General features: G+C 49.8%; 8 protein-coding genes across 8 annotated transcripts; 2 read left to right on the forward strand and 6 right to left on the reverse strand.

The window, feature by feature from the left end:
- The first annotated feature begins 16 nt into the window (after positions 1-16).
- PV06_01038 (uncharacterized protein) lies at positions 17-1,252 on the forward strand. Its single transcript, XM_016401620.1, has 2 exons — positions 17-242; positions 297-1,252. Exons 1-2 carry the CDS (start codon positions 221-223, stop codon positions 1,073-1,075), a joined length of 801 nt encoding a protein of 266 aa, XP_016268673.1. The 5' UTR covers positions 17-220; the 3' UTR covers positions 1,076-1,252.
- Positions 1,253-1,635: 383 nt separating this feature from the next.
- PV06_01039 (uncharacterized protein) lies at positions 1,636-2,277 on the reverse strand (the record flags this gene model as incomplete). Its single annotated transcript, XM_016401621.1, has 1 exon — positions 1,636-2,277. The coding sequence occupies one exon, from the start codon at positions 2,275-2,277 to the stop codon at positions 1,636-1,638; it is 642 nt and encodes a 213-aa protein (XP_016268674.1).
- A 3,558-nt stretch (positions 2,278-5,835) lies between these two features.
- On the reverse strand, positions 5,836-8,858 carry PV06_01040 (uncharacterized protein). The gene has a single exon (XM_016401622.1). It carries the CDS (start codon positions 8,800-8,802, stop codon positions 6,148-6,150), a length of 2,655 nt encoding a protein of 884 aa, XP_016268675.1. The 5' UTR covers positions 8,803-8,858; the 3' UTR covers positions 5,836-6,147.
- Positions 8,859-9,066: 208 nt separating this feature from the next.
- PV06_01041 (uncharacterized protein) lies at positions 9,067-10,700 on the reverse strand. Its single transcript, XM_016401623.1, has one exon. It carries the CDS (start codon positions 10,441-10,443, stop codon positions 9,529-9,531), a length of 915 nt encoding a protein of 304 aa, XP_016268676.1. The 5' UTR covers positions 10,444-10,700; the 3' UTR covers positions 9,067-9,528.
- A 1,163-nt stretch (positions 10,701-11,863) lies between these two features.
- Positions 11,864-14,187, reverse strand: PV06_01042 (uncharacterized protein; the record flags this gene model as incomplete). The annotated part of the gene is made up of 1 exon (XM_016401624.1): positions 11,864-14,187. The coding sequence occupies one exon, from the start codon at positions 14,185-14,187 to the stop codon at positions 11,905-11,907; it is 2,283 nt and encodes a 760-aa protein (XP_016268677.1). The 3' UTR covers positions 11,864-11,904.
- Positions 14,188-14,669: 482 nt separating this feature from the next.
- Positions 14,670-16,682, reverse strand: PV06_01043 (uncharacterized protein). Its single transcript, XM_016401625.1, has 2 exons — positions 16,517-16,682; positions 14,670-16,462 (listed from the first exon to the last, which is right to left on the reverse strand). Exons 1-2 carry the CDS (start codon positions 16,594-16,596, stop codon positions 14,836-14,838), a joined length of 1,707 nt encoding a protein of 568 aa, XP_016268678.1. The 5' UTR covers positions 16,597-16,682; the 3' UTR covers positions 14,670-14,835.
- A 1,985-nt stretch (positions 16,683-18,667) lies between these two features.
- Positions 18,668-19,428, reverse strand: PV06_01044 (40S ribosomal protein S5; the record flags this gene model as incomplete). The annotated part of the gene is made up of 3 exons (XM_016401626.1): positions 18,668-18,985; positions 19,040-19,223; positions 19,283-19,428. The coding sequence occupies 3 exons, from the start codon at positions 19,426-19,428 to the stop codon at positions 18,668-18,670; spliced, it is 648 nt and encodes a 215-aa protein (XP_016268679.1).
- A 3,457-nt stretch (positions 19,429-22,885) lies between these two features.
- On the forward strand, positions 22,886-25,060 carry PV06_01045 (uncharacterized protein; the record flags this gene model as incomplete). Its single annotated transcript, XM_016401627.1, has 6 exons — positions 22,886-23,006; positions 23,067-23,317; positions 23,371-23,528; positions 23,585-24,650; positions 24,699-24,847; positions 24,901-25,060. Exons 1-6 carry the CDS (start codon positions 22,904-22,906, stop codon positions 25,058-25,060), a joined length of 1,887 nt encoding a protein of 628 aa, XP_016268680.1. The 5' UTR covers positions 22,886-22,903.
- Between the last annotated feature and the right edge of the window lie 159 nt (positions 25,061-25,219).

Consider the following 25,219-nt stretch of genomic DNA (forward strand, 5'->3'; position numbering starts at 1 on the left):
TTGCCCGGCATCAGCGGCAGTTTTTGCAGCAGACTTCCTGGCAGTTGGTTTTTCTTTGTCTCTTTCGCGCGCAAGTTTGTATATACAATCTAGAGATCAAGTGGGAAATATTAATTGTCCATTTCCTCTTTTCTCTGCTTGTTTCAATTCCCTCTTCCTACATTCATCACCACAACTCCTTTTTGCAATCAAGAATTTCTCATTCGTCCGATCAGCCAACATGGCTACAGATACACCACAAGGTAAGCAAACATTGTCACTCCGCAGATCCTTGCAACGTACTAACATTACACAAGCTCCTGAATATGTGACGAGACAAGAACACACCTCTCAGCTACCCAAGCCGAATCCCTGGTCGGTCAATGCGGTTCTGAAAGATCTCCCAAACCCGCCGACCGAAAACGCCTCTTCTCCGATCCCCTTCTTCCACTATGTCGAACGACTCAAGGTCGAGAAGCGCGAAGGATGGCGAAGATTTGGAATCTTAAAGGGCGAATCGATAGCAGATCACATGTACCGCATGTCGCTCATCACCATGCTTGCCCCTCCCGAATTAAGCAAACGACTAGACGTCCCGCGGTGTACCAAGATGGCACTCGTTCACGACATGGCGGAAGGCCTTGTCGGTGATCTGACCCCGGTCGACGGTGTGCCCAAACCCGAAAAGAACCGAAGAGAGGCAGCAACCATGGACTGGGTGGCGCAGTCTTTATTGGGGAAAGTGCACGGTGGTGTCAATGGGCAGGACATCCGTGCGGTTTGGCAGGAGTATGAGGACAGCGAAACCCTGGAGTCCAAGTTCGTGCATGACGTCGACAAGATCGAGCTTATCCTGCAAATGGTGGAGTACGAACGGGCCAGCGATTGCAAAGTTGACCTGAGCGAGTTCAGCTGGGTTGCTAGGAAGATCTATCTGGACGAGATGAAGGCTTGGGCGCAGGAGATTTTGGACGAGAGGGATCAGTTGTGGAAGAGCAAGCATATGGAACCGAGGCAGCCGTCTACTGCAGAGACGATCCAGAAGCAGCAGGATCAGTATTACGGCAATGGCAATGCAGAGACGAAGACGAACTGAACGAGAGGTCCCGACAAGTTCCAGTTGGACATTTTGCATGAGGATACGATGAGCAGGATAATGGAATGATGGAATGAGAAGAGTTGAGGGCAGTCATTTTGCAATTGCTGTGTACTTGTAGACAATGATACCCAGAATTCAATAGATAGACATTTTATGGTAGCAATCACCTTTAAGAAGCATTTCATGCCTATGTGATGTTTGCTCTAGGCAGCGCCTTTATGCTCAACGTTTTAGCATAGTATGTGGCGTCCCAAAGCCGGTAACGAGGTTCCTCTATCCCCCTTTGCTTTCATAGTCCCCCGCAGGATATAAATTTGGCTCGCAGGGTCCAAATTTTTGATTGTCTTGACAGGCAGAGATGCAAGTCTTTGCTTCTGACGACGTTTTCGACGGTGCATAAGATTGTACCTACGCCATGTATATCGAAGCGTCATGGTGATGGCGCTAGCAGAACTCCTTGAAGGTCTCTCTGACACGAGAACTTCGATCTTGTACAACGTGACTGAAGATGGTCAAATATCGGTAACAGTGTGAAGTATCAGTAGAGCGATTCCAGTTCAGCCTTCTTCATCGTCATCTGCTGTCCGGTCCTTCTCCATCTCACTCCTCAACCACTCTGCCTCTTTCTGCATGACATCTGCACTCCTTGGCTTTCTGTCACTGTCGGGTCCAGCTGAAAACTCCTTTCTGTGATTCATACGGTGACTCCTCTGGCTTTGCATCTCGAGAAAGGCCTTTCCAACATTTCCCTCTTCACCGTCCATCGATTCATAAATCTCATCGCCCCCTCCACGGTGGTCATAATCCCCTTTCTGTCTTGGGATGATGTGAACATGTACGTGTGGTACTGATTGGCCGGCATCTACACCATCTTGAATGGCCACATTGAGCGCACTGGCAGAGTAGACTCGTTCCAAGGTTCGCGAAACTATCCGTACAGTGTTGAATAGGTCGGAGGTCTCTGCAGCACTGAGTTGTGATATTCTTGGAACTACCCGCACTGGACAGATCAAGACATGCCCGGGAAGAATGGGTTTCAAGTTGACCAATCCGAATGACAATCGACTTCTTGACAGGTGAAACACCTGGGACGCAATGGGAAAAGGTCCGAACTTCAGATTGGGAGGAAGTGAAAGCTGAGGCATACTGTCCTGAGATTCCGAGGATATCTGATTCTCCTGTTGATCATCCACTTGCATGCTCATCGTATCTCGCCCATACGGACACGAAAAGGAACTGGGAAGTCGGCCACCTCGTCCTCCGTACCGCTCGCTCACAATGACTATTTACAGTCATACACGTTGCTCGGTGGTCGAACCCAGCCAAAATATCGCTCAAATTGAACTCGCGATGTCGCTTGCTACTTCATGTCAGCTCGTAAGAAAACACCAACTTCGTCCCTTTGTTGACGGACTGCTTTGGGATTTGCTGGGCGCCAAGAATACGAGGACAGTACGGAGTAATCATCGTGTCTATTCAGCATCAACTTCAACTCTGCTTCTCACACCCCATTGCAATAAATATTCTTGCAGAGTGAAGATCCAGCAATTCCATATGTCCAAATAAGGCCACCCTTATGCCTCGATGCGTCTAATTGATGTCAAGGCTGCGCTGGGTCACCGTCTGGCCTGGGTTATGCTTACGTCTCAAGCTGTGCCATTCGATTGCTTGTCGGCCATAGAACAAGCCCCGTCAGGCTGACAATTCTCCTTGAAAGGCCCGAGTCGATCTACATGCTCAATTCCTACAGAGGTAAGTGACTTTGACGATTTGAGATGAACGACGCAACGCCACCTCATTCCGAGGTCGCTGCATATCACACAAGTATGACCGTCGAGTACGCGTTCAGGGTCAATATTCCAGGTCCATGACGGATAATCTTTACGAACTTGTCCGGCATTTTACGGACGATGGATCATCAGGCCTCTTTCGAAACTCTCACATCCTGTCATGCTAGAAGCACAACCAACATCAAAGGTATAAGTAGAGGTGAGCCCCGATCACGTTCTGAAAGATTCAGTCTCATTCCGATCCATTGCCTCAAACTAGACTATCACTATGCATCTATCACTTCTTCTTATGCTGGCGCTACCTTACCTGGACACAACATCATGTTCTCCTTTGCTTGAACGTGCCCCAGACTTGGACACCAGTGGCTTTCAGCTACCCACCATATCAAACTCATTAGGAGGCAGTGCAATTTGTGTCTCTGGCCTTGTGGCCTTGAATGTCTCGACAAATGTCAATACCGAGCTCGACCTACCTATGAATGTCAGCCAAACTCAAGCAGTTGATCTTGTTCTCGGACTCAACACTGCAAATTCGACTTTGGCGACATCAGTGTCGAAGAATTCCCCGGACGTCGTTGACCAGACATTCAACATCGGCGCACAGCTATGCTATCCTGTCTCGCAACAGAATCAGACCACGATCCAGTTTTTGACCCACGGTATCGCCTTCTCAAAGACATACTGGGACTTTGCATTGCCGAACAACAGCTACATCGAAACGGCGGCCAAAGCAGGTCGGGCGACATTTTCTTATGACCGATTGGGAATCGGCAATTCTTCACACCCCGACCCTGTTCAAGTCGTGCAGAGTGGGATCCAAGTGGTTATTGCAGAGCAATTGGTCGGATTACTGCGTCAAGGACGATTAGCAAATCGCAAGTTCAGCCACGTTATCGGCGTGGGTCACTCGTATGGTTCGCTCATCACGACGTCCGTCGCAGCATCTTCGCCTGCTACCTTTGACGCAGTTGTCGCCACGGGGTTTTCCACCAACAGGACAGGAGGGAATCAATTTACATCGGCCCTCAACCTCCAGCCGGCCAACCTCTTTGCACCACGACGGTTCCAAAATCTTCCCTCCTCGTACTTGGTCCCCAGTACGAAATACGGCATCCAGTATTCTTTCTTCCGGGCTCCCAACTTTGAACAGTCCGTGCTCAACAAGTCGTTTGACAAGGTCGAAACGACCACGTTGGGCGAGACTTTTACCAGGTCTGCTTTCGCGACCAAGGCCGCCAACTTCACCGGACCAGTCTTGATCGCCAACGGTGGTCGGGATTTGGATTTTTGTGACGGTGATTGTTCGTACCCCAATGATATCAGTGCGGCTACACTGAAGACTTTTTTTCCAAATGCGAACAATCGATCATCAACAAGCTATAATCTACCTGATAGTGGTCACGGGATGAATCTCGCCATGAATGCGCCTTTGGCGTTTGACAAGATTCAAGAATTCATTTCGTCACTCGAGTTTTAGTATTTGAACTTTAGTTCTTGGGCGTGTTTCTCGAACTGCAGAACGAAAGGAATTTCTTGGGCAAAAGGTTTCTGTATAGGTAGAAATGAAACCATGTTTTTTGGTGTAGTGGTGTCTTTCGGGATGAACCACAAAGTACAGAATATTTATTTCCCCCCCTTCGACCTCGGACATCTCCATCGTCCATCGCATGTCGGTTTCTGTCTTTCCTAAACTTCAGCGTACATCTTTTGTTCTCCCCTGGGGGTTTATGTACTTTGTTTCCTTTACATTTATCCGCAGTCATTACGGTACCTCAGTAAACATTCAGACACCACTAGACGAATACTGTCTCTACGATACTCGACTTGGTCTGCCGATACAACATAGACACCCATATAAACGTACAACCCACTACCACAAAAGAGTATCCTTTTAATAAACAACAATGACACCTCAAATAAACAACAAGAACAACAACTACTACAGTGACGATAACGTTGGTCGTCTGACCACATCTTCCACGACGGGGACGTTTTATTTCGCCTACGGCAGTAATCTATCCCCGGTACAAATGTCACTTCGGTTGAGACATTCTCCGTCCTCGAGTGTCCCCGTGGCGATTGCCAGACTAGACAATCATTCTTGGATCATTTGTAAAAGGGGTTATGCGAATGTTGTTTCTCTGACGCAACCATCTCGGTCAGAGTCACAGGATCCTCTCAACGATTCATTACAACCTTTCAAATTTCCCGAGTCAGAGTCGGAGTCAGAAGAAGATTCTGCCGACTCGGTGGTTTGGGGTGTCTTGTACAACATGCATCCCGCGGATGAATCGAGATTGGACATGTACGAAGGTCATAATGAGGCGAGAAATCCGGAACCGCAGCCGAACCCGGACGAAGAAACCAAACATTTCAAATCACATTTGCAAGGTGGTTGGGATTACAACAAACATTATCTACCCGTCACCGTCACCAAATGGTTGACCGGCAACCCAAAAGATTATGGTGTCCAAGTGCCAAATCCCACCGAACCGGGAAACGATTCGACCACATCCGGTACAAACACGACCGCGACGGTGAGGGCGTTGGTGTACGTCGATGAATACCGTACGGAACCGGGGACGATAGTACACGAGTACATCGGTCGTATGAACCGAGGGATCCAAGAGAGTGTCGGTCTGGGTCTTCCGGCCCCATGGGTTGCAAAGGTCATGCGTAAATTCATCCCGGAGGGGATTCACGTCGAAGATTTGGCCTACGTGGGTACCGACGAAGGTTACGTCGAAGATGTGTAGACAGCAGACCCTTGAGAGGGAAAAAACCTCATCTAGACGGGCAAAGAAGTAGAATCTTCTCCGGGAATGGTTTGGTAAACACACACACACAAGGTGTTATACCTTGCCTCCCCAAGGGGGGTAGTACTCCATAGGTACCTCGAAGCATCCGAGTATTGATTGACCAAGTCTGTTCGTTTCAGAAGAAAATATCAACACGTTCGAAAATTCCCTACGGAGGGTTTCCCCTAATTTGATGTACCTTATTTACTCCTCACCACTCCGTATTACTCCCTGGCAAAAACCACAAACCCACTTTATCCGATCCTCGCTATGCTCATAGGAGAGGAACCCAAAAGGCGCGCACACACATCATATACATAAACGTACTCCCGTAAATCACACACCACACCCAAAATACCTTGCAAGTAAGGTGTATTCCAACAAGGTGTCCCTCCTTACTTCTTCTCTCTTCTGACTCCTCGTTCATCCATTACCACACCCTCGTTAAGACCGAACCACTTCTCACTTCTGTGGGTCTCACTCAATAACCAAATCTTCCAGGTGCACTCGCCTGGCTAATTTCCCTTCTAACATTCTCTTTATCCCTTCCAAACAATGATCCCATCACTTTCGGTTTGGTCGGACTACCACCACTACCACCCTTCAACCCACTGGCGACCCTATTCTCCTTCCCACTTGCAGACTTTAGGTTCACGCTTCTCGCTCGGTCTCGTCTTGCTCGGATCTGTGCTAGAGCCGCTTCTCGAGAAATCGGTGTACCCGGTACATTCCCCAAGATGGAATTCGGAATCATCCCCGCCTGTGACGCGCGGTTTGACCACGTGTCGTTGCCACTGGTGCTGCCGTTACTCGCTGTACTGCTCCTCAACGGGTTTGGTATTTGGTTCATGTCTATGTTGAGAACCTCGGTATGAGCATGACCTGGCTTCTCTAGACTAAACACATCGTCTACTCCAACAACATCTCCCAAACCCTTGAGTGGGACCCTGGTCGTGGTGCTTGTAGTCACGGGTCGAGGCTGTGATTGAGCATGTTGCGCCAGGTTCTGTGTCGACTTTGACTGCTTGTGCAGTGGTGTGATGGGAAACATTGTCCCTGGAGCTGGCGAGGCAGAAGGGGCACGTGATTCCGGTTGGTGTTCGCTCAAATGTGACGTGGCCGATGAGTGTAGGGGGGAATGACTTCGAAGGTTGGGTCTGGACTGAGACCGTTTGTGCAAGCTATTTCGCTCCGGCGAGCCTTTCAAGGCAACCTTCGTGGTCGTGGTGATTGTGTGGTTGTACTCGTACGCATGGGTCGGAGAATGCTCAAACGTTCTCACCGAGCGTGGTGAGTCAGGAACAAGGCGGATTGGGGAGTTCACCGTCAAAATACCCATGGCAGTAGACGGTCGGCGGGGTGGTGCTTGCTTGGGTGGTGAAAGATCGAAGAGGTCTCGTTCGAGGACGTCCGCTGCACTCTCGGCATGTCGAAGGGATGGAGTCGCAATCTTCAATGCCGGGTTGCTCGTGGTCGAAGTTGAGAAACAGAATGGTTTTGAAGTGGTGCCAGGCTCTACTATGACCTGCGTGATGTCTTCGAGTTGAGCGGTCAATTCTGGAGTGCAATCCCGAGAGTCGAGTTCCATGGGGTGAGGCTCAGGAAGAGGCACTTCAGCTGCTTCATCAAGAAGATTACACGATGGCTCTTCTGAGATTCTTGAAAGGTGTTCATTGGTCGGATCAGGGGGCAGCCTACCGGCTTCTGTACTTGTTGTCTCGGGTAGAAATTCAGGAACCTCCTGAGATGGCACATTGGGGGCCTGGTGGACATTCTCTGCAGTTTCGTCGGCAGTGCTCTGGGCAGGTTTCATCTCTTCGTGTTCATCAGACAACTTTCTTTTCTTTGGTGCTTGAACAATTTCGAGAGTCGTGTCGTAGGCGTAATCATGCACGAAACGTTCACCCTTCTCCTCAGCCAACCGGCATGGACAAGCCTTGAACTGACACTGCATGTGCATAAAGTGGATCATATCAGCATCCTCGGCGTGTTTCTGTCGAGCGCATCTCAATTCTTGCTTGAGGAACCTGATCTCTTCTTCTGGTGTGAGTTTCTCTCCCTGCATACGTTTGTCGTGAACGTCAACAAAGAATTTGAGCATGTCCCGTGAAGCCTTTAATCCAGGGACACGTGCTGGCTCTCCTGCAGCGTCCATTGGTCTCTTCAGCGACACTGGCGCTGCCTTTTCAGATTGTTCCGTTTGATTTCTTGGTTCGGGTTGCTCCTTCTGTGGTTGTTGCGAGACTGTTTCAGCCTTTTCATGTTGTGGTGGCAAGACAAACACTTCAACATCGTTCGTCTTGGCCTGTAGAAGAGCAGCGTCCCTCTCCCTCTCGACCGCCCTCAGACGGTCCTTTAATTGATCAACTTCGCCCACCATCCCAGCCAGAGCATATGCTCTCTCGAAACTTTCCTGTCTGCTCTTTTCCTTTTCCGCCTTCTCATGTTGCACTTCGGCCTGGCTTCTCTTCAACTCACCTCTCGCCTCTTGCAGGTCTTGCCGCACCTCGACGACAGCCAATTCAGCCCGATAGGCCTCTTTACGACATCTTTTCACCTCTCTCGCGTAGCTCTCCTGGTCACGGCTTCTTTTCTCCCTCTCGGCTTGAATTTCCCCCAACAGGTCTTCCACCCGTTGCGCAAGCATCCGTTCTCGCTTCTTCCTCGAGATAAGCTCCTCACGCACCCGTTCCAGATCTGCGGTCACCGTGGCCAGACTGGCCTGGGCCTCTTCGTACCCCATGACGGCCTGTTGAAGAGCGGTGTTGCTGTTCCCATTCCCTCTTGGGGTCCTCGTGGGCGACGACTGAGCGCTTCCGGTGCCATTGGCGAGACTGTTCAGGAAGGCGACTTTGGATTGAACTTCGGACGTGAAAGAGTCTCGAGTGCATGGTCGGTCGTTTTCGTTGAGGAGACCACCTCCCATCGGAGGCGACTGCGGTGGTAGTCGTTGTTGATTGACTCTCTCGGGAGAGAGCAGGTGCAGAGGTTGTGAGAGGTGAGGAGGGCATTTGAGAGGATTTGGACTCGCATGTTGTAGTGGTTCCATATCCTGTTCGATAAGTATTGCTGTGTCCATGCTGAGTGTGCTGTGGAAACTCAATGGACAATTCAAGAAAATGATGCTGCTTCTCATAAAACTCTCATGTTTTAATGCTTGTGTGACAACATACAGTCCAATCCAAGGCAAAGGTAAAGTTGCAACGCAGGCTAGTGTGAGTATCTTAGGTACTGTTGTCGTCCTGCACGGCTGGATTTGTTTACTCTTTACGTCCCAATGGGGTTTCTTCGGGATGGAAGCGCTCTTGGCAACTGTGGTCACGTGGGATACCTTTTCATCCGAAGGTCGACCCAAGTACTTCGTATGCTAGGAACTAGGGGCAACATCAGAATATTTCAAGCATATCTTTGATTTATTGTCTAGCACATCTCGTCGACCGACGATGATAATCTAGCATGATGGATGCATATTGCAAGCAAAATTTTCCGCCTTCTGCAGTGTGCGCCGACTCCTGCATTCTCACAGTATCCCTTTGTCTCAAGGGACTTTGCGACCTGTAAAGGTCTGTAGGTCTTCCTAGACTCTTCTCAGACTCTCCTCTCACTCGTGTACAATGACGAATTCCGTCCCGATGTCCAATAACAGTAATGTACAATTCGCAACCCGCATCTCTGGTCGGGTACTTCTCTCTCTTGTGCTGAAACCTGAGGCTTTCCTTCTGGACGGCAGCCTCTGACATCGAAAACCCCCTGGCCGTCAATTTAATAATGATAACAATAAAATTCATAAACACAATGCAATGCAAGACATGAATACAGTTTTAATCATGAAAAAAAAAGCCCGTGAACTTTTTTAACAAAGTCAAGAACAATCCATCTCGACGTCCTCTCGGCGCTGCAAAAATGGTGCCTCTCCAAAATCCATGGCTTCCATGCCACAGCTCATCATCCTCTTGTGGTGTCCGAAGCCAGCCGTGTTCTGAGGTTCAGGCTGTGGTGCTTGGAAGTTGGCAAATGGGTTGAAGGTAGAAGAAGTGGATGCTTCCGTTATTGACTGAGGCAGGCGATTGCGAGACTTGGGCATGGCGATCCGACGACCATTGTTTCTGTTATGATCACCGATTTGGGTCATCGGGCTCACTTCGCCCATGTTGTCCACGTCAATGGCGAGGTAATCAATGGGCATTCCCATACCAGAATCTGCGATCAGACTCGGGGTTTGTGGCTGCCAGTCCTGGCTCTCGTCGCTGTCCGAGTCGGCTTCGTATCCTCGCTTGTGGCTGGTAGAGTATGACCAGAGTTGTTGTTGAGCGACAGCTGGATCTTCGTACTGTGACAAGAAGGAAAGGCTGATCCCACAGAAAGTCGCGGTGCTCATGGGTTGAACCTCAGAGGCAGAATAAGGTGACAACTCGTTGCCGTTTGCGGCGTTGCCATTCGACAGTGCTGCCTGGGTTTCTGGGGACAATCTGTGTATGTCGAAGAATGGACGGGGGGTGAATTTCTTCGCCTGGGTCTTGTATCCTTCGGCAACCGATTTGCGCACGCGCATGCCCACCTGAAGCAACTGAGCTTCAATTTCGGCGCGATCGGGAGCTTGTTCGCACAGTTGGAACATCAACGGAGAATCAAAGGTGTGGTCTTCAATGGAGGTGTTGTCGGAGACAGGAATGATGGGAGGGAGACTCTGGGGACCGAAGCGACGGCGCTTGGTCTGAGGAGAGGTAGACTCGTTCGAAGGTGCAGCGAAAGCTGGGAAGTCTTGTGGGATACCCATGATGGACGGTAAATGTTGTAAATGTTTGAAAGAGAAAGAAAGTGGTGAGGCTGGAAGTAGATGGATGTGGATGTGGATGTGTAGGTAGGTGAGCTCCAGGGACAGCGAAGTCGAGGAGTAAGTAAGACAAGGCGCGACGAATAGAGAGAGAGAGAGAGAGCCGAATCCTGCTAAGTGAATAGCAAGATGTCTGGTGGTTTGTCGAAGGGTAAGGTAGGTAGGTGATTGAAGGTTCGAGAGATCAGTGTGAAGGAGAGGAAATTAGAAAGTAAAGAGGGAACGGACCGTGCTGAGAGGCTTTTGGTGAGCTTTTCCCTCCCCTCGTATTATTACTGGGTAGCGAGTAATGAGGCGCGCACGGGGCAGGGGAGAGGAGCAGGTTGAGAGGATGGAGGAGGATTCTGAATCCGGCTATCAAACTTATCTTAAGCCTCGTCAAATGGTGGAGTTTCCGGAGCGACTGGGCACAAGCGAGAGACAATCCACACAACTCCGTACCATACACAAGTATTATGTTCTTGTACGACTGTGAGGACAGAACATCCCGTACGGAGTACTCTGTACAGAGTAGCTATACAGAGTACCCTTTGATGTTGTTGGTCTTGTATTTTTCCATCTTCTCTCACTTGAAGATAGCATATCACTCCTAATAAGCAAACTACATACCTACAGCTAACAGAGGTACAAAATCTACGGAGTATACTGTACTGTATATCCTTCATAAGCCCTTCACAATAATAAATCCTCTCTGTCTCTCTCAACGCCACATCTTGGCTGTAATAATAATAAATCTCCCTTACTTTCGTAGCCTACGGACCCATACGGAGTACCTATTGCACCTCCATTACTCTATGTAGGCTTAGGTCTTGGGAGGTGGCTGCAAGGAGGATGGATATTAATAGCGTCCTCGCTTCCGCCGCTAACGACACAGCCATCTGGCATTAGTTCACGGACTCTGTATGCAAAAGTCCGGGGGCTGGGAGTGAAATGGGACTGTGAAACCAGTTCTTCCTCCCTTGATTGGGCCTCATTTTTCCTGCGTCCCTTGTTCCTGCATCTTCCTATTTAAATTATTCCCACATTGATTTGCCCATTTAAAGACACGACCATGACGCGCCTGTGCGCGTTTTGACAGCTTCTAGCCCGCAGAAATGGAGATTGCTTCTTAGCACTTCCCAAGGCAATCTCACCATACTCCTGTACGAGCGCACAGAATACCGAAAATCGCTGGGCACTCGTACTTTCAACGTACGGATTATGACCATCGTTGTTCTTGTCGTTCTGTCGTTCTCTATATCATCGATGATGACTGCGTCGACATCGTAACGCCCACCCACTAAAACTGTATGGCGCAATGGCAGGATGAAATTCGCTGCACCCGCCCAGGCCTGCACCAAAAAGAATAACGACAACAGCATCATGTTTACTCCATATTGAATAGATTCATCTTCTACGACACTTCTATCCTCGATTCCCTCGTTTTCCTCCTTTCTTTTGCCTGGCAGCATGCGCCTTCAGAATCTTGCGATGCTCGACCAAACTTCTCTTGCCCTTGGACTTGGCCTTGCCCAAAGTCATCAAGAAATTCTTCTTCCGAGCCTTCTCCTTGTTGGTCGTACTTTTACCCTCGCTCTCTTTCCTCTCCTTCTTCCGAGCAGCTTTAGACTTGTGATCCTCCCGATCCGCCTTGTGCTCTTCGAGGAGAGCCAACTTCTGGGCTCGAGTCGCTTTACCTCGCGACAAGGATGCCAGACCTTCAATCTCTGCAGCCGTCAGAGGATCATCAATATGTCGTTGGGCATTCGTCTGCTCCGCTCGTGCACTGTGGTGCGACTTGTGGTTCTTCATCAACGATGACACAGATGAGGTAGTCCTCAATTCCTGCAATTTTGCCAGGTCCGCAGGCGTGAGGATCCGGGTAGTGGCCAGATTCGATTTCGACTTCTCCGAAGCCTCCACGCCATCCGCCTTGTCTTCATCTTCGGCCCCATTCTCTTTGTCGTCGCTGGTCGAGACTTTGGCATCAAATCGTACCTTCTTACTCGAAGGCTTTTCATCTTCGCTGTCGCTGATGTTGATTTCGTCGTCACTCTCAACATTGATCCACCCACCCGAATCATCGCTATCGTCTTCTTGCACGTCCCAGGCATTCCAATCTTCTTCATCTTCGTCCTCCTCCTCATCCTCTCCATCCGCGGGAAGACCCTTCTCCAGCCGTTTCCGCTGTTTCTCTTCTTCTTTCCACTTCTCTAATAGTTCTAGACCTTCAATCTCACCGACCATTTCCTCACCAAATCGTTGTTGTTTCTGATCACCAGATCGGAGGCCAAGTGAAGCATCCTTTCCTCGATCACGCTTCTTCAGCATCTCTGCCCCAACTTGCCGGTACAAGCCCAGTAGTCCTTTGGCTGCCATCATGACACCCTTGTCCTTGCTCTTCCTGTACATGACCAAGTCTTGGAGCAGAGTGTCATTCATCGCCAACGGCTGCCGTACGCAAATTTCACGGATCGCATTCAGGCCCGCTGCTGCAACCTCCCCGGCTGCGGCTTCTGACACAAACTCGTTCGCAATCTTCTGCACAAGAGGCTCCAGCACATCAGGTGGCACAAGGTTATGTGTCGACTGTGCCAGACTTGCCAGGAAACTCGTCACGCTTGGCTGACGCGGTGTCAAGTACTTCAAAAAGTAACTGTAGAAACTGAGAACGGTCAACTTGTGCAACCCGATCAATCTCGATACAAGCTGCAGCACCAACAACTTTTGCTCGAGATTGAGCCTCGATTTGGCCGCTTGCAGGTGCTTCGTGAACAGCGTTTCCGCGAATCCCTGAGGGTCATGTAACAGGTGCAGTGCCGAAAAGTTCAACGGATGCGGTTGACCCTTTTTCTTCTCCTTCCTCCGCACTGTAGCGGCAGCCTTCTCGAGCCTCCGTTCTGCCTTTTTACTCTTCTTGTTGACCCCGATCTGATGCCGTAACCGACCCATATCCACCGCCTCGTCGTCCGAGCTCTCGTCCTCGAGTTCTTCCCGCTCCTTGTCGCCTCCCAAGAAGAAGCGCACACCGCCGACGACGCATTTCTCGTTATCACTGACCGCCGCCTCTTTCATAATTTCCACGGCCTTCGCATCCGTCCATATCTGTCTCTTCCACATCTCCCTCGTGATCTTGATGGCCCAGAGCGCTTTGGGACTCGTCCTGTCCTCCGTGACGAGATTATGCAGCGTCGTCTGCACGCTCTTGTTCAACTTGTGATTTGTCGTCTTTGCGTTCGCACCACGCAAATCACTGATGATTTTCTGAAACAGCAGCGCCCGTAGACTCTTGCTCGGAGTGGATATGAGGATCGGGAAGAAGCACTGTAGCAGTGTCAGGGAGTCTATGATCTCTTTCTTCCGCAGCAACACGAGGCTGCCCAAGATCTTCTCGCGCAGTTCGGGCTCGAGGCTCGCATGGTGCGTGGATAGGATCTCGATCAGTTGACCGGGAAAGTCTTTCGTCTCGATCTTGTAGCAGTCCGACACGTGGGCGACGAACTCGATCAGGTCTCGAAAGGAAATGACGCCCGTGTTGTCGGAGGCCGCGGTGGGCGCCTGCATGAAGATCTGCCGTTGATTCTCATACTGGATGTACTGGTGGGAGAAGTCGGTGTGGTAAGATCGAGGGTCGCGCTTGATTTTGTTTTGTAGATTCGCGAGGTCGGCGTCGACCTTTTCAAGGGCGCCCAACTTACGTTTCACCATTTTCCTCCCAGTATCGATGAGTTTGGGGAGGTCGTAAGTTGTGGCAGGTTGTCGTCGAAACTACTATTCATTGACCGCAGGCGAAACTTCTGAACTTTTTTTTGCCCGGAGTTGATCTTATCTTATCACTAGCCCGAGTTAGATCTCAGCCTTGTGCATTCATAGGGCCGCCGGCTGGAACTCGGGCGCCCGCCTCGCAGTGAACTGTTGAAAACTGTACTCTGTCAGTGAGGTAAATGTACAACCTAATACCGCTTTTAAGAGACAACGTTGATCCAAAGCATCAGTTTCTATATAGTAAGTTGTACAGATCATGTTCGTCTTGTCCACATGTGTAAATGTGTGGCGAAACCAATTCTACATATAACGCCAGTTCGTAGATTCTACGTAGTACGTCTCCTATGATTACAGCAGTAAATAACGATATGGAGAAGGGAGCGTCTGAGAGTACGAGGAGGGGTACCATGGTTGTCAACAAGAGCAAGCATTTTGCGTGCTTCCCCGTCCGAGTCTTACACACAGCCTCCCCAGACAATAAACTAGCATTATGGTGAATGGTGCTAAAACCCATACGATGTCAGTAATATGACCATCACCATCCAGACCAGGACGATGGCAAACATGTCTCAAGCGTCATGAGCTGTTGGATTAAGATAGGTCGCTGCTATTCATCTCTGTCATATGACCAAGGCCTCCAATTGTTTCACCGATCTGTTTTCGCAGATCAATATCGTCTTCACGCTCATCTAGCCAGATGTAATCGTGAACTAACTGTGTTCTTTGAGAATTGGGAATAGGAGTAAATCTGCTAAGTTGTACTGCCAAACGTTCCCGACCGCCTGACAGTTGTCGATTGAATACACTGGTATGTGTGTAGCGGCGATGTTCTGGTGGCCATACCCCGACTTCGGAAGTTTCCATCTCCACAGAGGTGTAAAGCCTGTCTCGACCTTCCTCCTTCAGAATAACCCTCTCTGCAACTCGGTCTGGAGTGATGAATGCCCATCGGCTCGTCGGTTGTGGAGCTACACGCATCAATTCGAGCGCTTTTCTCCTGAGCACCGGGTCTCGGCACTTCATGGAACAGAAATACAGCGGTGGGACGCAACCCGGATCAAGCTTGAGAGTCTGCTGGTCTGTGGTAGATTTCGCCGCGCAATGTAGATAGACTTCCGCGTGGTGAACGATGTCGAGGAAATGCTCCCTGTATTGGTCGTAAGTCGCTTCCAGGCGGCTTGAGCATGTAGCCAAAGAGACGTAACAGACCGCCCAATACATCGAAATGTATGAGTGCATCCATCCGGCTTCGGGATCAGGCGTTGGGCTCCAATCTCGTTGAAAGATGGTCTTCCAATTCAAAAGCTTCTCCAACAAAGCCCTTCTTGTCAACACAAATCTCTGAAGTCCTGGGTCGTTGGGATCATCTTCCGGGACCAATTCAGCAACTCGAATGACCTCGTAGCAATGGTATACTAGACTGTGGAACTGGACTCTAGCTTCGTTCAGTGCTGGTAGCCTTGACAACGCCATCTGTAGGGCCGAACTTGATTGTACATTCGCAATCCATTCAGCTGGCAAGACCGTGCCGAGCGTGGCCATGAGGACCGCTTTTCGTAAGACAAAAGGCCCGACCACCTGCTGGATAGCGAGACTTGTTGGTGAAGCCCGCTGCTGTGAAAGTATTTGGATCAATATTCGACAGCCCCGTTCGACCAAATCTCTCCCAGTCTTAATGTTTCTCTGTTGAAATTCCACAGTGGCGAATAGCACACAACTCAGCAGAGCAATAGAGTCATCCATGTCGTCTCTTTCAGCGAGGTCTCGCACGTGGGTAATAGCCTTGTTATAGAACTGCAGCGCATGGCGATGTTGGTGATTGGTGATTACTGGAGCCGAGACGGCATCGAAGACTGTCGTCAGTGAGCCATAAGGGACATGCTCAAGCAATGAGCTGATGCAAACTACCATGTTCCAGACGAACTCATGGCTGCGAGCGAACCGCGGTACCAGGTCTTTCCAGAAGCCGGTATCCGAAGCGCCTGCGAAAATGGGCGCAGCTCGATCGAGAAAGTAGTTGAACGCTCGACGCTCATACTCATTATGACCGGGTATTACGAGCGAGACTTCTGGCAGTATGATGGAAGTGTCCGATCGGTCTTTTGGGCGATCCTGAATGAAGCGGAATTGCTTTACAACAGGGCCTTCACATCGTCTCCCAGACTCAATACATCTCCGACAAGAAGGTCTTGTTTCATCGCACTTTATTCGCCGAACTCTGGCAAGATTTCAGCTCAGAGATAGGAAGCAGAGAGTGAGAACATGAACCTACTTGCAAGATAAACATCCATTGCGAGATTTCTGGTGACCAGCACGCCGCAGTCGTAATTGTTCATTATGCTGTACAGTCATTGGCCTGACCTGGGAAAAATATATGAAATGGAGATGTATATCACCAATCTGGGTGGAATGGTCACCCGCCCCTAACACGGGACCCGGTTATCTTAGGAATTCTTCAGGCGTAGATGCAACAGGACAGGGATGCTGACAGTTCGACCGGCGAGCTCTGCCAACATAGAAAATTACTTCAGAGGTGTTCCTGCCAAGAGCCTCAGGGATTGCTACAGTGTCCTGCATCAATCATAAGGCGAAATGCTGATTCGATCCTGCAAGGACGGAGTAAAGTTGGGAGGACTTGTGAACAAGTCAAATTTGCTGGGAGTTGTATGGTATGTGGAGCTTGTCGCCAGTCAAGGATGTTCCTCATTGGGCGTGTCGTGTTGCTGGCCATTTTGGGCTTAGTGGGAGGATAATCTTGGAAGGACACTAGCCATTTGCGGAATAGACGGCCGATAGTCGAGGGTGTTCGAGCCGCTGTAACAACGACAAGCATTGTTCCGTACTCCGTAGTTGATGTACCTGAAGGAAATGCTTGACGACGAGAGGACAGGATGTGCTTCGAAATCAAGTGACACATGGGTCTCAGGATTGCTTGTCGTGTGGGTCGGAATTGCCTTAACAAAAATGGACGTGAATACGAGGAAGTCGCATGGAGGGCATCACTACCATAAATGTCTTCGTGCCGTCAAAGCACGCTGCCACATTCAACCTCTTGTTACTGTTGCATCTACTTACGGTCTTCGCGTGTGGTTTGTTTCTACGCTTGTCTTGCATGACCTACTGATATCGTTCTCGTTATTTTACCTCAACATATATTTCACACTCGTTTCAAGAATTTCTGCGCACGCGGCGCGCATTGTCTACTTCGCCAGCTGAAAACAAAGCAGCCTCAAACGCCCACATTTCCGGTTCAGAACCAACGACCATAATCCCAGTCCAAACATGGGGTTACCAGATACAGTGGTGGTGCTTCTAGTCATCATAGGGGCCGCCTTCTCGGTCTGTATGGGTTATGCAGTCCATAGGACTTTTGCAAAATCCTTTTTTGGAGACGCTCCAACGTTCAATCACGGGCCATCTCAACAAGAATACATGAGAGAAGTGAGAAGCAGAAACCAGATGATGGCATTTTCCGACGCCAGGCCTCCAAGATATCCTCCCCCAGAAGTCTAAGACATCAACTTGGGTATACTGGAAGATCAATGATCGATGGAAGCACTCGTCAGACCACAATCCTGGATTACCGAAGGCAATCATATCTTGCAGCAACCTATGGCGGCTGAATGCTATGTGCTCCAACTCAGCCCAAGTTCTAGTTGAGTAGAATATTGGAGGAGACAAAAAATGCAGAAAAAAGTCAAACCTAGTCATATTGCGTCGGTGTTGGCAGGTCAAATGGCGTTTCAAGAAGTCAGTTCACAAGAATGACCCCATTCGCTTATGGCGCAGGGGCAAAAGCAAATGATCGTCGGTGTCGGGTTGAATGATAAACGATGGTGTGTATGTCTTTTAGCGCATGATGGACATGGTAAACGCGGGCGTCATCATCATCTCAGGCGTTGGGTTAGAGGGATACAATTTTGGTCACCTGCACGTCGTTGTAACAAACGGTTCCAGATTGTAGTGCCACCACACATGGTACTCTGGACGGCTAGTAATAGTTGATACGTCCCAAAAATTCACATTGTTCAGGGAGTAGCCCAGAGACATCTCGTGCGGCATTCTTTCGATCCAAGTAACTCACAGGCCTTACCTTTTGCTAAGAGCACGATTGAAATCGCACGATAAAATGCAGCCAACACTCGAAGTTGGTTGAGGAAATTCAGATCCAGAAAATATAAAACATGGGAGGAAAATTTGCCGAGAAAGGCTTGGATTGTGTTAATGTTCATTTTTTTTGGCACATCACCATGTTGCAAAGCGCTGCCATCTGGTTGACCCAGCCGAAATCATAACCGACCGGAGGCGACACTGCGTAATATCTGTAAAATAGGTAACACCACCTATCTTCTCTGCATAGGTTGCCATAAAAGCAAATCCGCCCAGTGCTTCTGTCCGTAAACCCCGAAATCTGATGAAACCTTTATCGGTTGCTCTTGGCCACACGCTCCAATTCGTCCTTCTTCTTAATGGCGTAGGAGTTGCTGCTTCCCTTAGCAGCGTTGATCAATTCTTCAGCAAGGCACTCTGCGATGCTCTTGACGTTTCGGAAAGAAGCCTCACGGGCACCAATGGTGAGCAGAGCGATGGCCTGGTTGACACGGCGAAGAGGAGAAACATCGACGGCTTGTCTTCGAACGGTACCGGCACTTCCAATTCTGGTGCTGTCTTCTCGGGGACCGCAGTTGACAATGGCGTCAACGGCAATTTGGATGGGGTTCTGATCGGTCATGATGTGAATCTGTATCATCGGTCAGACAATTTCTCAACGCTGTGCACATCCATTGACACATACGATCTCAAAAGCATGTGCGACGATTCTGATAGCCATGAGCTTCTTGCCGTTGTTGCGGCCGTTCATCATCAGGGAGTTTGTCAATCGCTCGATGATCGGGCACTGAGCCTTTCGGAATCGCTTCGCGGCATATCGACCAGCAGAGTGAGGAAGGTAGACGGGAGCTCGGATTTGGATGTAGTCGCTACAAATAATGTATTAGCACTCCCTCCAGTGATTCTTCGATCGGCGCGTGTTCCCTACGTCAAGGAGATATCTCTGACTTCAACATCGCTGTAATCCCACTTGTTGAAGAGACGGATGCTGCCCAGCTCAGCAGTAACATCCTTGGGAAGGACTTGGTAGCCCGAGACGGGGTTTTCGACTTCGACTTCTCCGGAATCAGACATCTTGAGTTGTCGAGATCTAGTGGTCGTTAGAAGGTGACTACAGGGAGTGAAAGCCAGGCGACAGGAGAATCGTGGCCTTGCGTTTGTGTGGTGCAATACACTTACTGTGTTGGCTGTCGAAAACTTGAAACTGGAACTTCGTGAGGCTGCGATAGTGGTTGCCAAATTTCGATGTGTGGTGCAGGATTGCCAAGATTGAAAAACGCCAAGTCGTGTATCACGTGCCCGAACCGACTTCCGATGTTCTGCCGGGCTTCACAGGACTAGCCTAGGCAAAGCCTTACCAATACATTCATGTCAGTGCTTTCTTTTCAATATGTTTGTTCACAGCAGCTATTCATATTTGCTTTGAACTATTAGTGTATGATAATGCGGTGAGAGTCTACTCAATCACAGGTACAGCAATCAAAGCCAATTAATCCCTCCATGTGCTATGCGCAGGACAACGCGCACAATGGAGGCTTTCGCCAGTCTAATACTACTACATCACACACTTGCTCTCTTCGTGGTGCTAGCTCTCCTTACTTGCTCAATCTCAGTGTTGATTCCTCCAGTGGTCTTTGGTCCAACATAGCGGCTCTCGCCAATGAACCACCAAATGGTCACCAGAACCGTCAAACCTCCCCAAATCAAGCATGCATAATTCATGGATTGTGCAGTTGTTGGCAGGGCAAATGGGAAGCAGTAAATAACGAACCATACCATCAAATACCCACAAGCGATGAAGTTGAGGGCAAAGCCGATCTTCTTCAACTGGAAAGGACCGAATTGAATATTTTTACGGCCTGTCAGCAAGTGTGGCAAGATTGCTGCAATGTATCTGAGTTCTGTCAGCAGTGTCACTTCTCTGAATATGAATATTCACTTACGAGGAGCTACTCATCAGCACGAAACTTCCGACAAATGCATTGAAGGCTGTTGTACTGCCAACGTAGATGCTAGCCAAACGGTGAGTCTGAGTTTCGACCATCAAAAAGAGGAGCTTACCATCCCAGGATAGTTGCAATACAGCCACAGGTCAGAGTTGCAATGAGAGGCATCCCCAGCCGCGGAGCCACCTTGCCCAGATGGTGAGGGAAAGGTGTTGCTCCATCCCGTGCGAGCGCCCACAGCGTCCGGCCAGCCGTGATATATACGCCTACCATGCATACTCCCACACAGAAGAGGAGTAGACAGAGCAGACCGATTGCACCACTAGCTGACCCAGTCGCCTGTCGATAGATCTCCGCAATGGGAAAGGCTGAGTCGAATAGAGCATCATAATCGCTGATGGCATACATCTACAACATGGTTAGAAAGCCGTTTCCAACTGCTTTGAGCTGAACCGGAGCATGATGAAGAATGAGAGACTTGCGATTGCAATGATATAGCACAACCCGGTGAAAAATCCGATTGCCATCTGGGTCCCGATCGCGATAGGAACATTCTTGCCCGGGTTAGGGACTTCCTCGGCAATGTGGCTGACGAGCAAGTGTCAGACTCATAGACGGTAACCGTCGCATATGTTTATGGGTGCTTACCTGACAGCATCTGGAGTTCCGACTGCATATGCTCCGTTCAACATACCGGCCACGAAGACAAAACTGCTGATGTCAGAACACTCCCAGATCTTGCAGATCTGTCTGCATATAACTCACCCATTGGGATATCCGATGTCTGCAGTCCAGTCCTTCCATACAAAACTTGATGTCGCATGTGGCGGACGTCCATCTGAGCCAGGCATGGCCGCACTATGACAGTTAGCACAGAATGTGGCGTCGACGAAGTCATGACTCACACTACGACGATTGTAATGAAAAATCCGGAGAGAATGAGGACTATCCCCAGAGTATTCAAATGCGGCATTCCACTGTTGAACAGACAGACGCATGCGCAAGCAATCCAAGTCGCGATCTTCACAGAGGTCAGCATGTCTGCGAACTTCCATGGACTGTCTAACAGCTAGAAGGCCGTGGAACTTACGAGGTAGGTGACGAAGACATGCCATTGCTTGGCCTCAAAGCCACTGTGAGTGACACCATACATCTGGACGATCGTGTTTGCTGCACTGCATTAGTTGCTGGCATGTTGCACCTTCACAGAAACCGACCGAAGATGAAGCTCATGGAGGCACATCCAAACACCCAAGCCAGCCAGTTCCAGTACCCAGCATAGAACCTGTGACAATGTTAGCCAAAGCTGTGGTATTTGAAGGACCACAAAGAATATCTTACCCGATTACACGACCCCATCTCTTCCCTGGTGTCACTGATGCCCAATGGTATATGCCGCCACTGGAAGGGATGGCCGATGCCAATTCAGCTATCGAAGCCGCAACAATCCAGTAGAACACCGAGACAGCGATGAACTCATAGATGACACCAGGAGGACCTCCATTGAAGATTGCAACCAGGATCGAACCTCCCACAGCGGGCCATACATTGCCAACCACTAAGCCGACACCGGCTGCAGAAAGCAGATTGAAGTTACGGTCGAGTTCTTGGACGTGACCCGATGCGTTGATTAGATCCGAGACTTCACCGTCCACTGTTGGGATGATTGCGTCCTCCGGCGCAGTACTGGGACTTTTTTCTGTTCTGCCCATGGCGATCCGATATCGAAGACGAGGAGACAATTAGGGACGGTAGGCAATTCGAGGTATAGGAGCAAGGGGCCGTTGAAGGCGTAATATACAGTAAAGACGATACTCTAAAGCACTGTACCCGACAGCGATATTGAACGAATCTGTGCTACCAATGCCACTCTAAAGGACAAGGATCATTAACCAGCCTGCGACGAAGAAACGTGTGCCGCTGCTTCGTAGATATAACACCAGCCGACATCCTGCCTTCATCGTAAGAAACGCCTAGAGGCCAATCTCCGAGCAAAGTCTCCCGTTGATTGGCAGAATTGCAACCGAAACACGAATAGACGTTGATAAGGAACAAAGAGCTGACAACAATCGACAAGTAAGAAAACGTCCTACATTCTGGTATGGACTATTTCGGATTCGTTCAACTAGCTCCAACGAGGCAGGAAGATAACAGGGCTCCATTTCTGGCCCAGGCGCTCGGTACTGTACTCGTCCCTGGGCATTCACGACTCGAAGCCCCAAATATGTACCCACGAGCGCCTATCTCCTTCGAGCGAAGTACCTAACTCACTGTGTCATACTTTCTAGCCCCGGTCAGACCACATGGCTTTGGCGCTTATCTTGAGATCAATATAAGCCGAACTATGGGTATAGCTGTCTCCAGAGCCTGTAGTGCCGCCAAAAGAAGTAACCGTGAAGGATTTCGTATTCAACCACGAGGTCAGAGTCGGGCCTTATGGCCCACTTCAGGCCCCTTCTCGAACATATTGGGGAATAGAAATATCAAAAAATATCGTTGGCGGATATGTCCGACGAACACGAGATCCCTCTAACTTGACTTCTTGAAGAGGGCCATAATTCTGGGACTTGGACAGCCGCCGTTGTTGATCATCAGCCGTGGCAATGTCTGAAGCGAGATATTCATTTCTGGGCCTCGAGAGGCTTCACGTGTTCGTGACCGGCGCAGGTGGTGGGATCGGTGGTGCAGCTGTCAAAGAATTTCTTGGTACGTGAAGACTGTTGTATGATGTGCGAGAAGCAAACATCATCTCTGACGCCATTCCAGCCTTGGGGTGCCGTGTCACAGGGTTCGATAAGAGGGCTATCGAGAGCTCGAGACTATGTTCGAGCCCGGAAGAGCAGTCCAGATTCAATACCGTGCAAGGTGATCTGACTGTTGAGGAGTCTATTGCTGCTTCTTTCCGGTCTGCAGTCGACAGGTTTGGCCCAGTGAACATTCTCGTGGCCAACGCAGGGATTACCGATGAAAGTGCTCATCCGCCAATCTGGGAGGTCGATGCCGCGCTTTGGGATAAGGTGAGAGGCAACTGTCGAATAATGATACGCACCATGAAACTTACGGGGCCAAGGTGAACACCAACAATGTCAGGGGCACATTTTTGACTGTCAAGCACTTCTTACGCTCGGTAAAACAAGCCCAAGAAAAGCAGGGCGGCGAACTTGACAACGTCGCTATTGTCATCACAGGCTCGGAGACCGGCAAGTTTGGTCAGGAAGGACACTCGGAGTTTGTTTTTACTGATCAAGATCGGACTAGAAGGAGGAATCGCTAACTCCATTCAGGTATGCCTCGGGAAAAGCAGGTCTGCAATATGGCCTTGTCCGAACAGTCAAGAACGAGATTGTCAGGTTGAACTCGAAAGCTCGCATCAACGCCGTAGCGCCTGGTTGGGTCAATACTTCACTCATTGGGGATCGCCTTGACGATCCCAAGGAGATGTGGTCTGAATGCCAGGCAACGGTTGCTCTCCGAAAAATCTCAGAGCCCGAGGATGTGGCGCGAGCAATGGCATTTTTAGCCAGCCATCGGGCTGCAGGCAACATATCTGGAGAATGTGTCTCCGTAGATGGCGGTATGGAAGGCAGGCTCATTTGGCGGGAGGAGCAGGTACTCGGTTCAGGCTCCAAGCCTGGCAGTAGCGGAAGCGCGATTCAGACGACGACTATTCCTACGTCTTTGAGTCCGCCAAAGAGACAGCGGCGTTTGCGAATCTGTCTGTCTGTTGATTTTGACGCCATCTCAGGATACCTGGGCACCGGTCATGACCCCAACAACACGCTTGCCGACTACTCGGCGGGTGTTTTCAGCGCCAATGTCGGTGTTGGCAGACTGCTGGGTTTGTTCAAGAAACACGGGATCTCTGACAAGCTCACCTGGTTCGTGCCCGGTCACAGTCTGGAGACATTCCCAACCCAGGCACAGGAGATAGTGCAGAGTGGTGCGGAACTTGGACTGCATGGGTACAGTCACGAAGGGGCCTATGCCATGACCGTTGAACAAGAAAAAGATGTGCTCGAAAAGTGCATCGAGATCATCACGAAACTGAAGGGGGGAAAGCGACCGGTGGGATATCGGGCACCGTTATATCAAATTCGCGAGACCACGGTACGGCTACTGCAGGATCACGACTTTCTGTATGATAGCAGCATGAACGCACATGACGCACTCCCTTACTTCCTGCCTAAGCCATTCCCCGATGAGCCACCGCATGTGCCTGATTACAGCAAAGATGCCAAAAGCTGGATGGTACCAACGCCTGTTCCACAACAGCCTGAGGCAGGTTCGGCAGAAGCAGAGAGAGCGCTTGTTGAGATTCCAGGAAGCTGGTATACCGAGGACATGACACCGGTAAGAATGATCGATTTGAAAACATGGAGCGTTTGCTAACTTCCACAGCTTGGATTCTACCCGTATGCAGCCAACACGCAAGGCTACATTAGCGTCGATGTAGTCGAAAAGATGTGGATTGATCGATTCAACTGGATCTGGGAGAACGAAAGCTGGTTGGACGAGGGTCCTGGCAAAGGATATGGATCCGTCTATCCGTAAGTAAGATCGATCTATGTGATGTGCTGATTACTGATTGAATGTCCGCCAGGATGATCTGGCATCCGGAATCAGCTGGACGTGCACACATTGTCGGCATGATTGATCAATTTATTTCCAAGCTGGTGGTACGAATGAAAGAAGCCGGCGAAGGAGAGATTACCTTTGAGCCCATGGAAAGTGTGGCTCGAAGCTGGAAACAACGAACATGAGCGGATTATCTCAGATCTCAGCTCAGCAGATGTGGCGGCGTGGAGAACGAAAAGCAGTAAAGGTTTTGAGAAGGGGTGTACTTGTAGTTTTTCGAATGAGCTTCCTACAGTACAACTGAGAGCATTCCATTCCTTCGTGGCAACGCTCTGTACCACTCA

The sequence above is a fragment of the Exophiala oligosperma genome (assembly GCF_000835515.1).
Source record: "Exophiala oligosperma strain CBS 72588 unplaced genomic scaffold supercont1.1, whole genome shotgun sequence".
NCBI lineage: Eukaryota > Fungi > Ascomycota > Eurotiomycetes > Chaetothyriales > Herpotrichiellaceae > Exophiala > Exophiala oligosperma.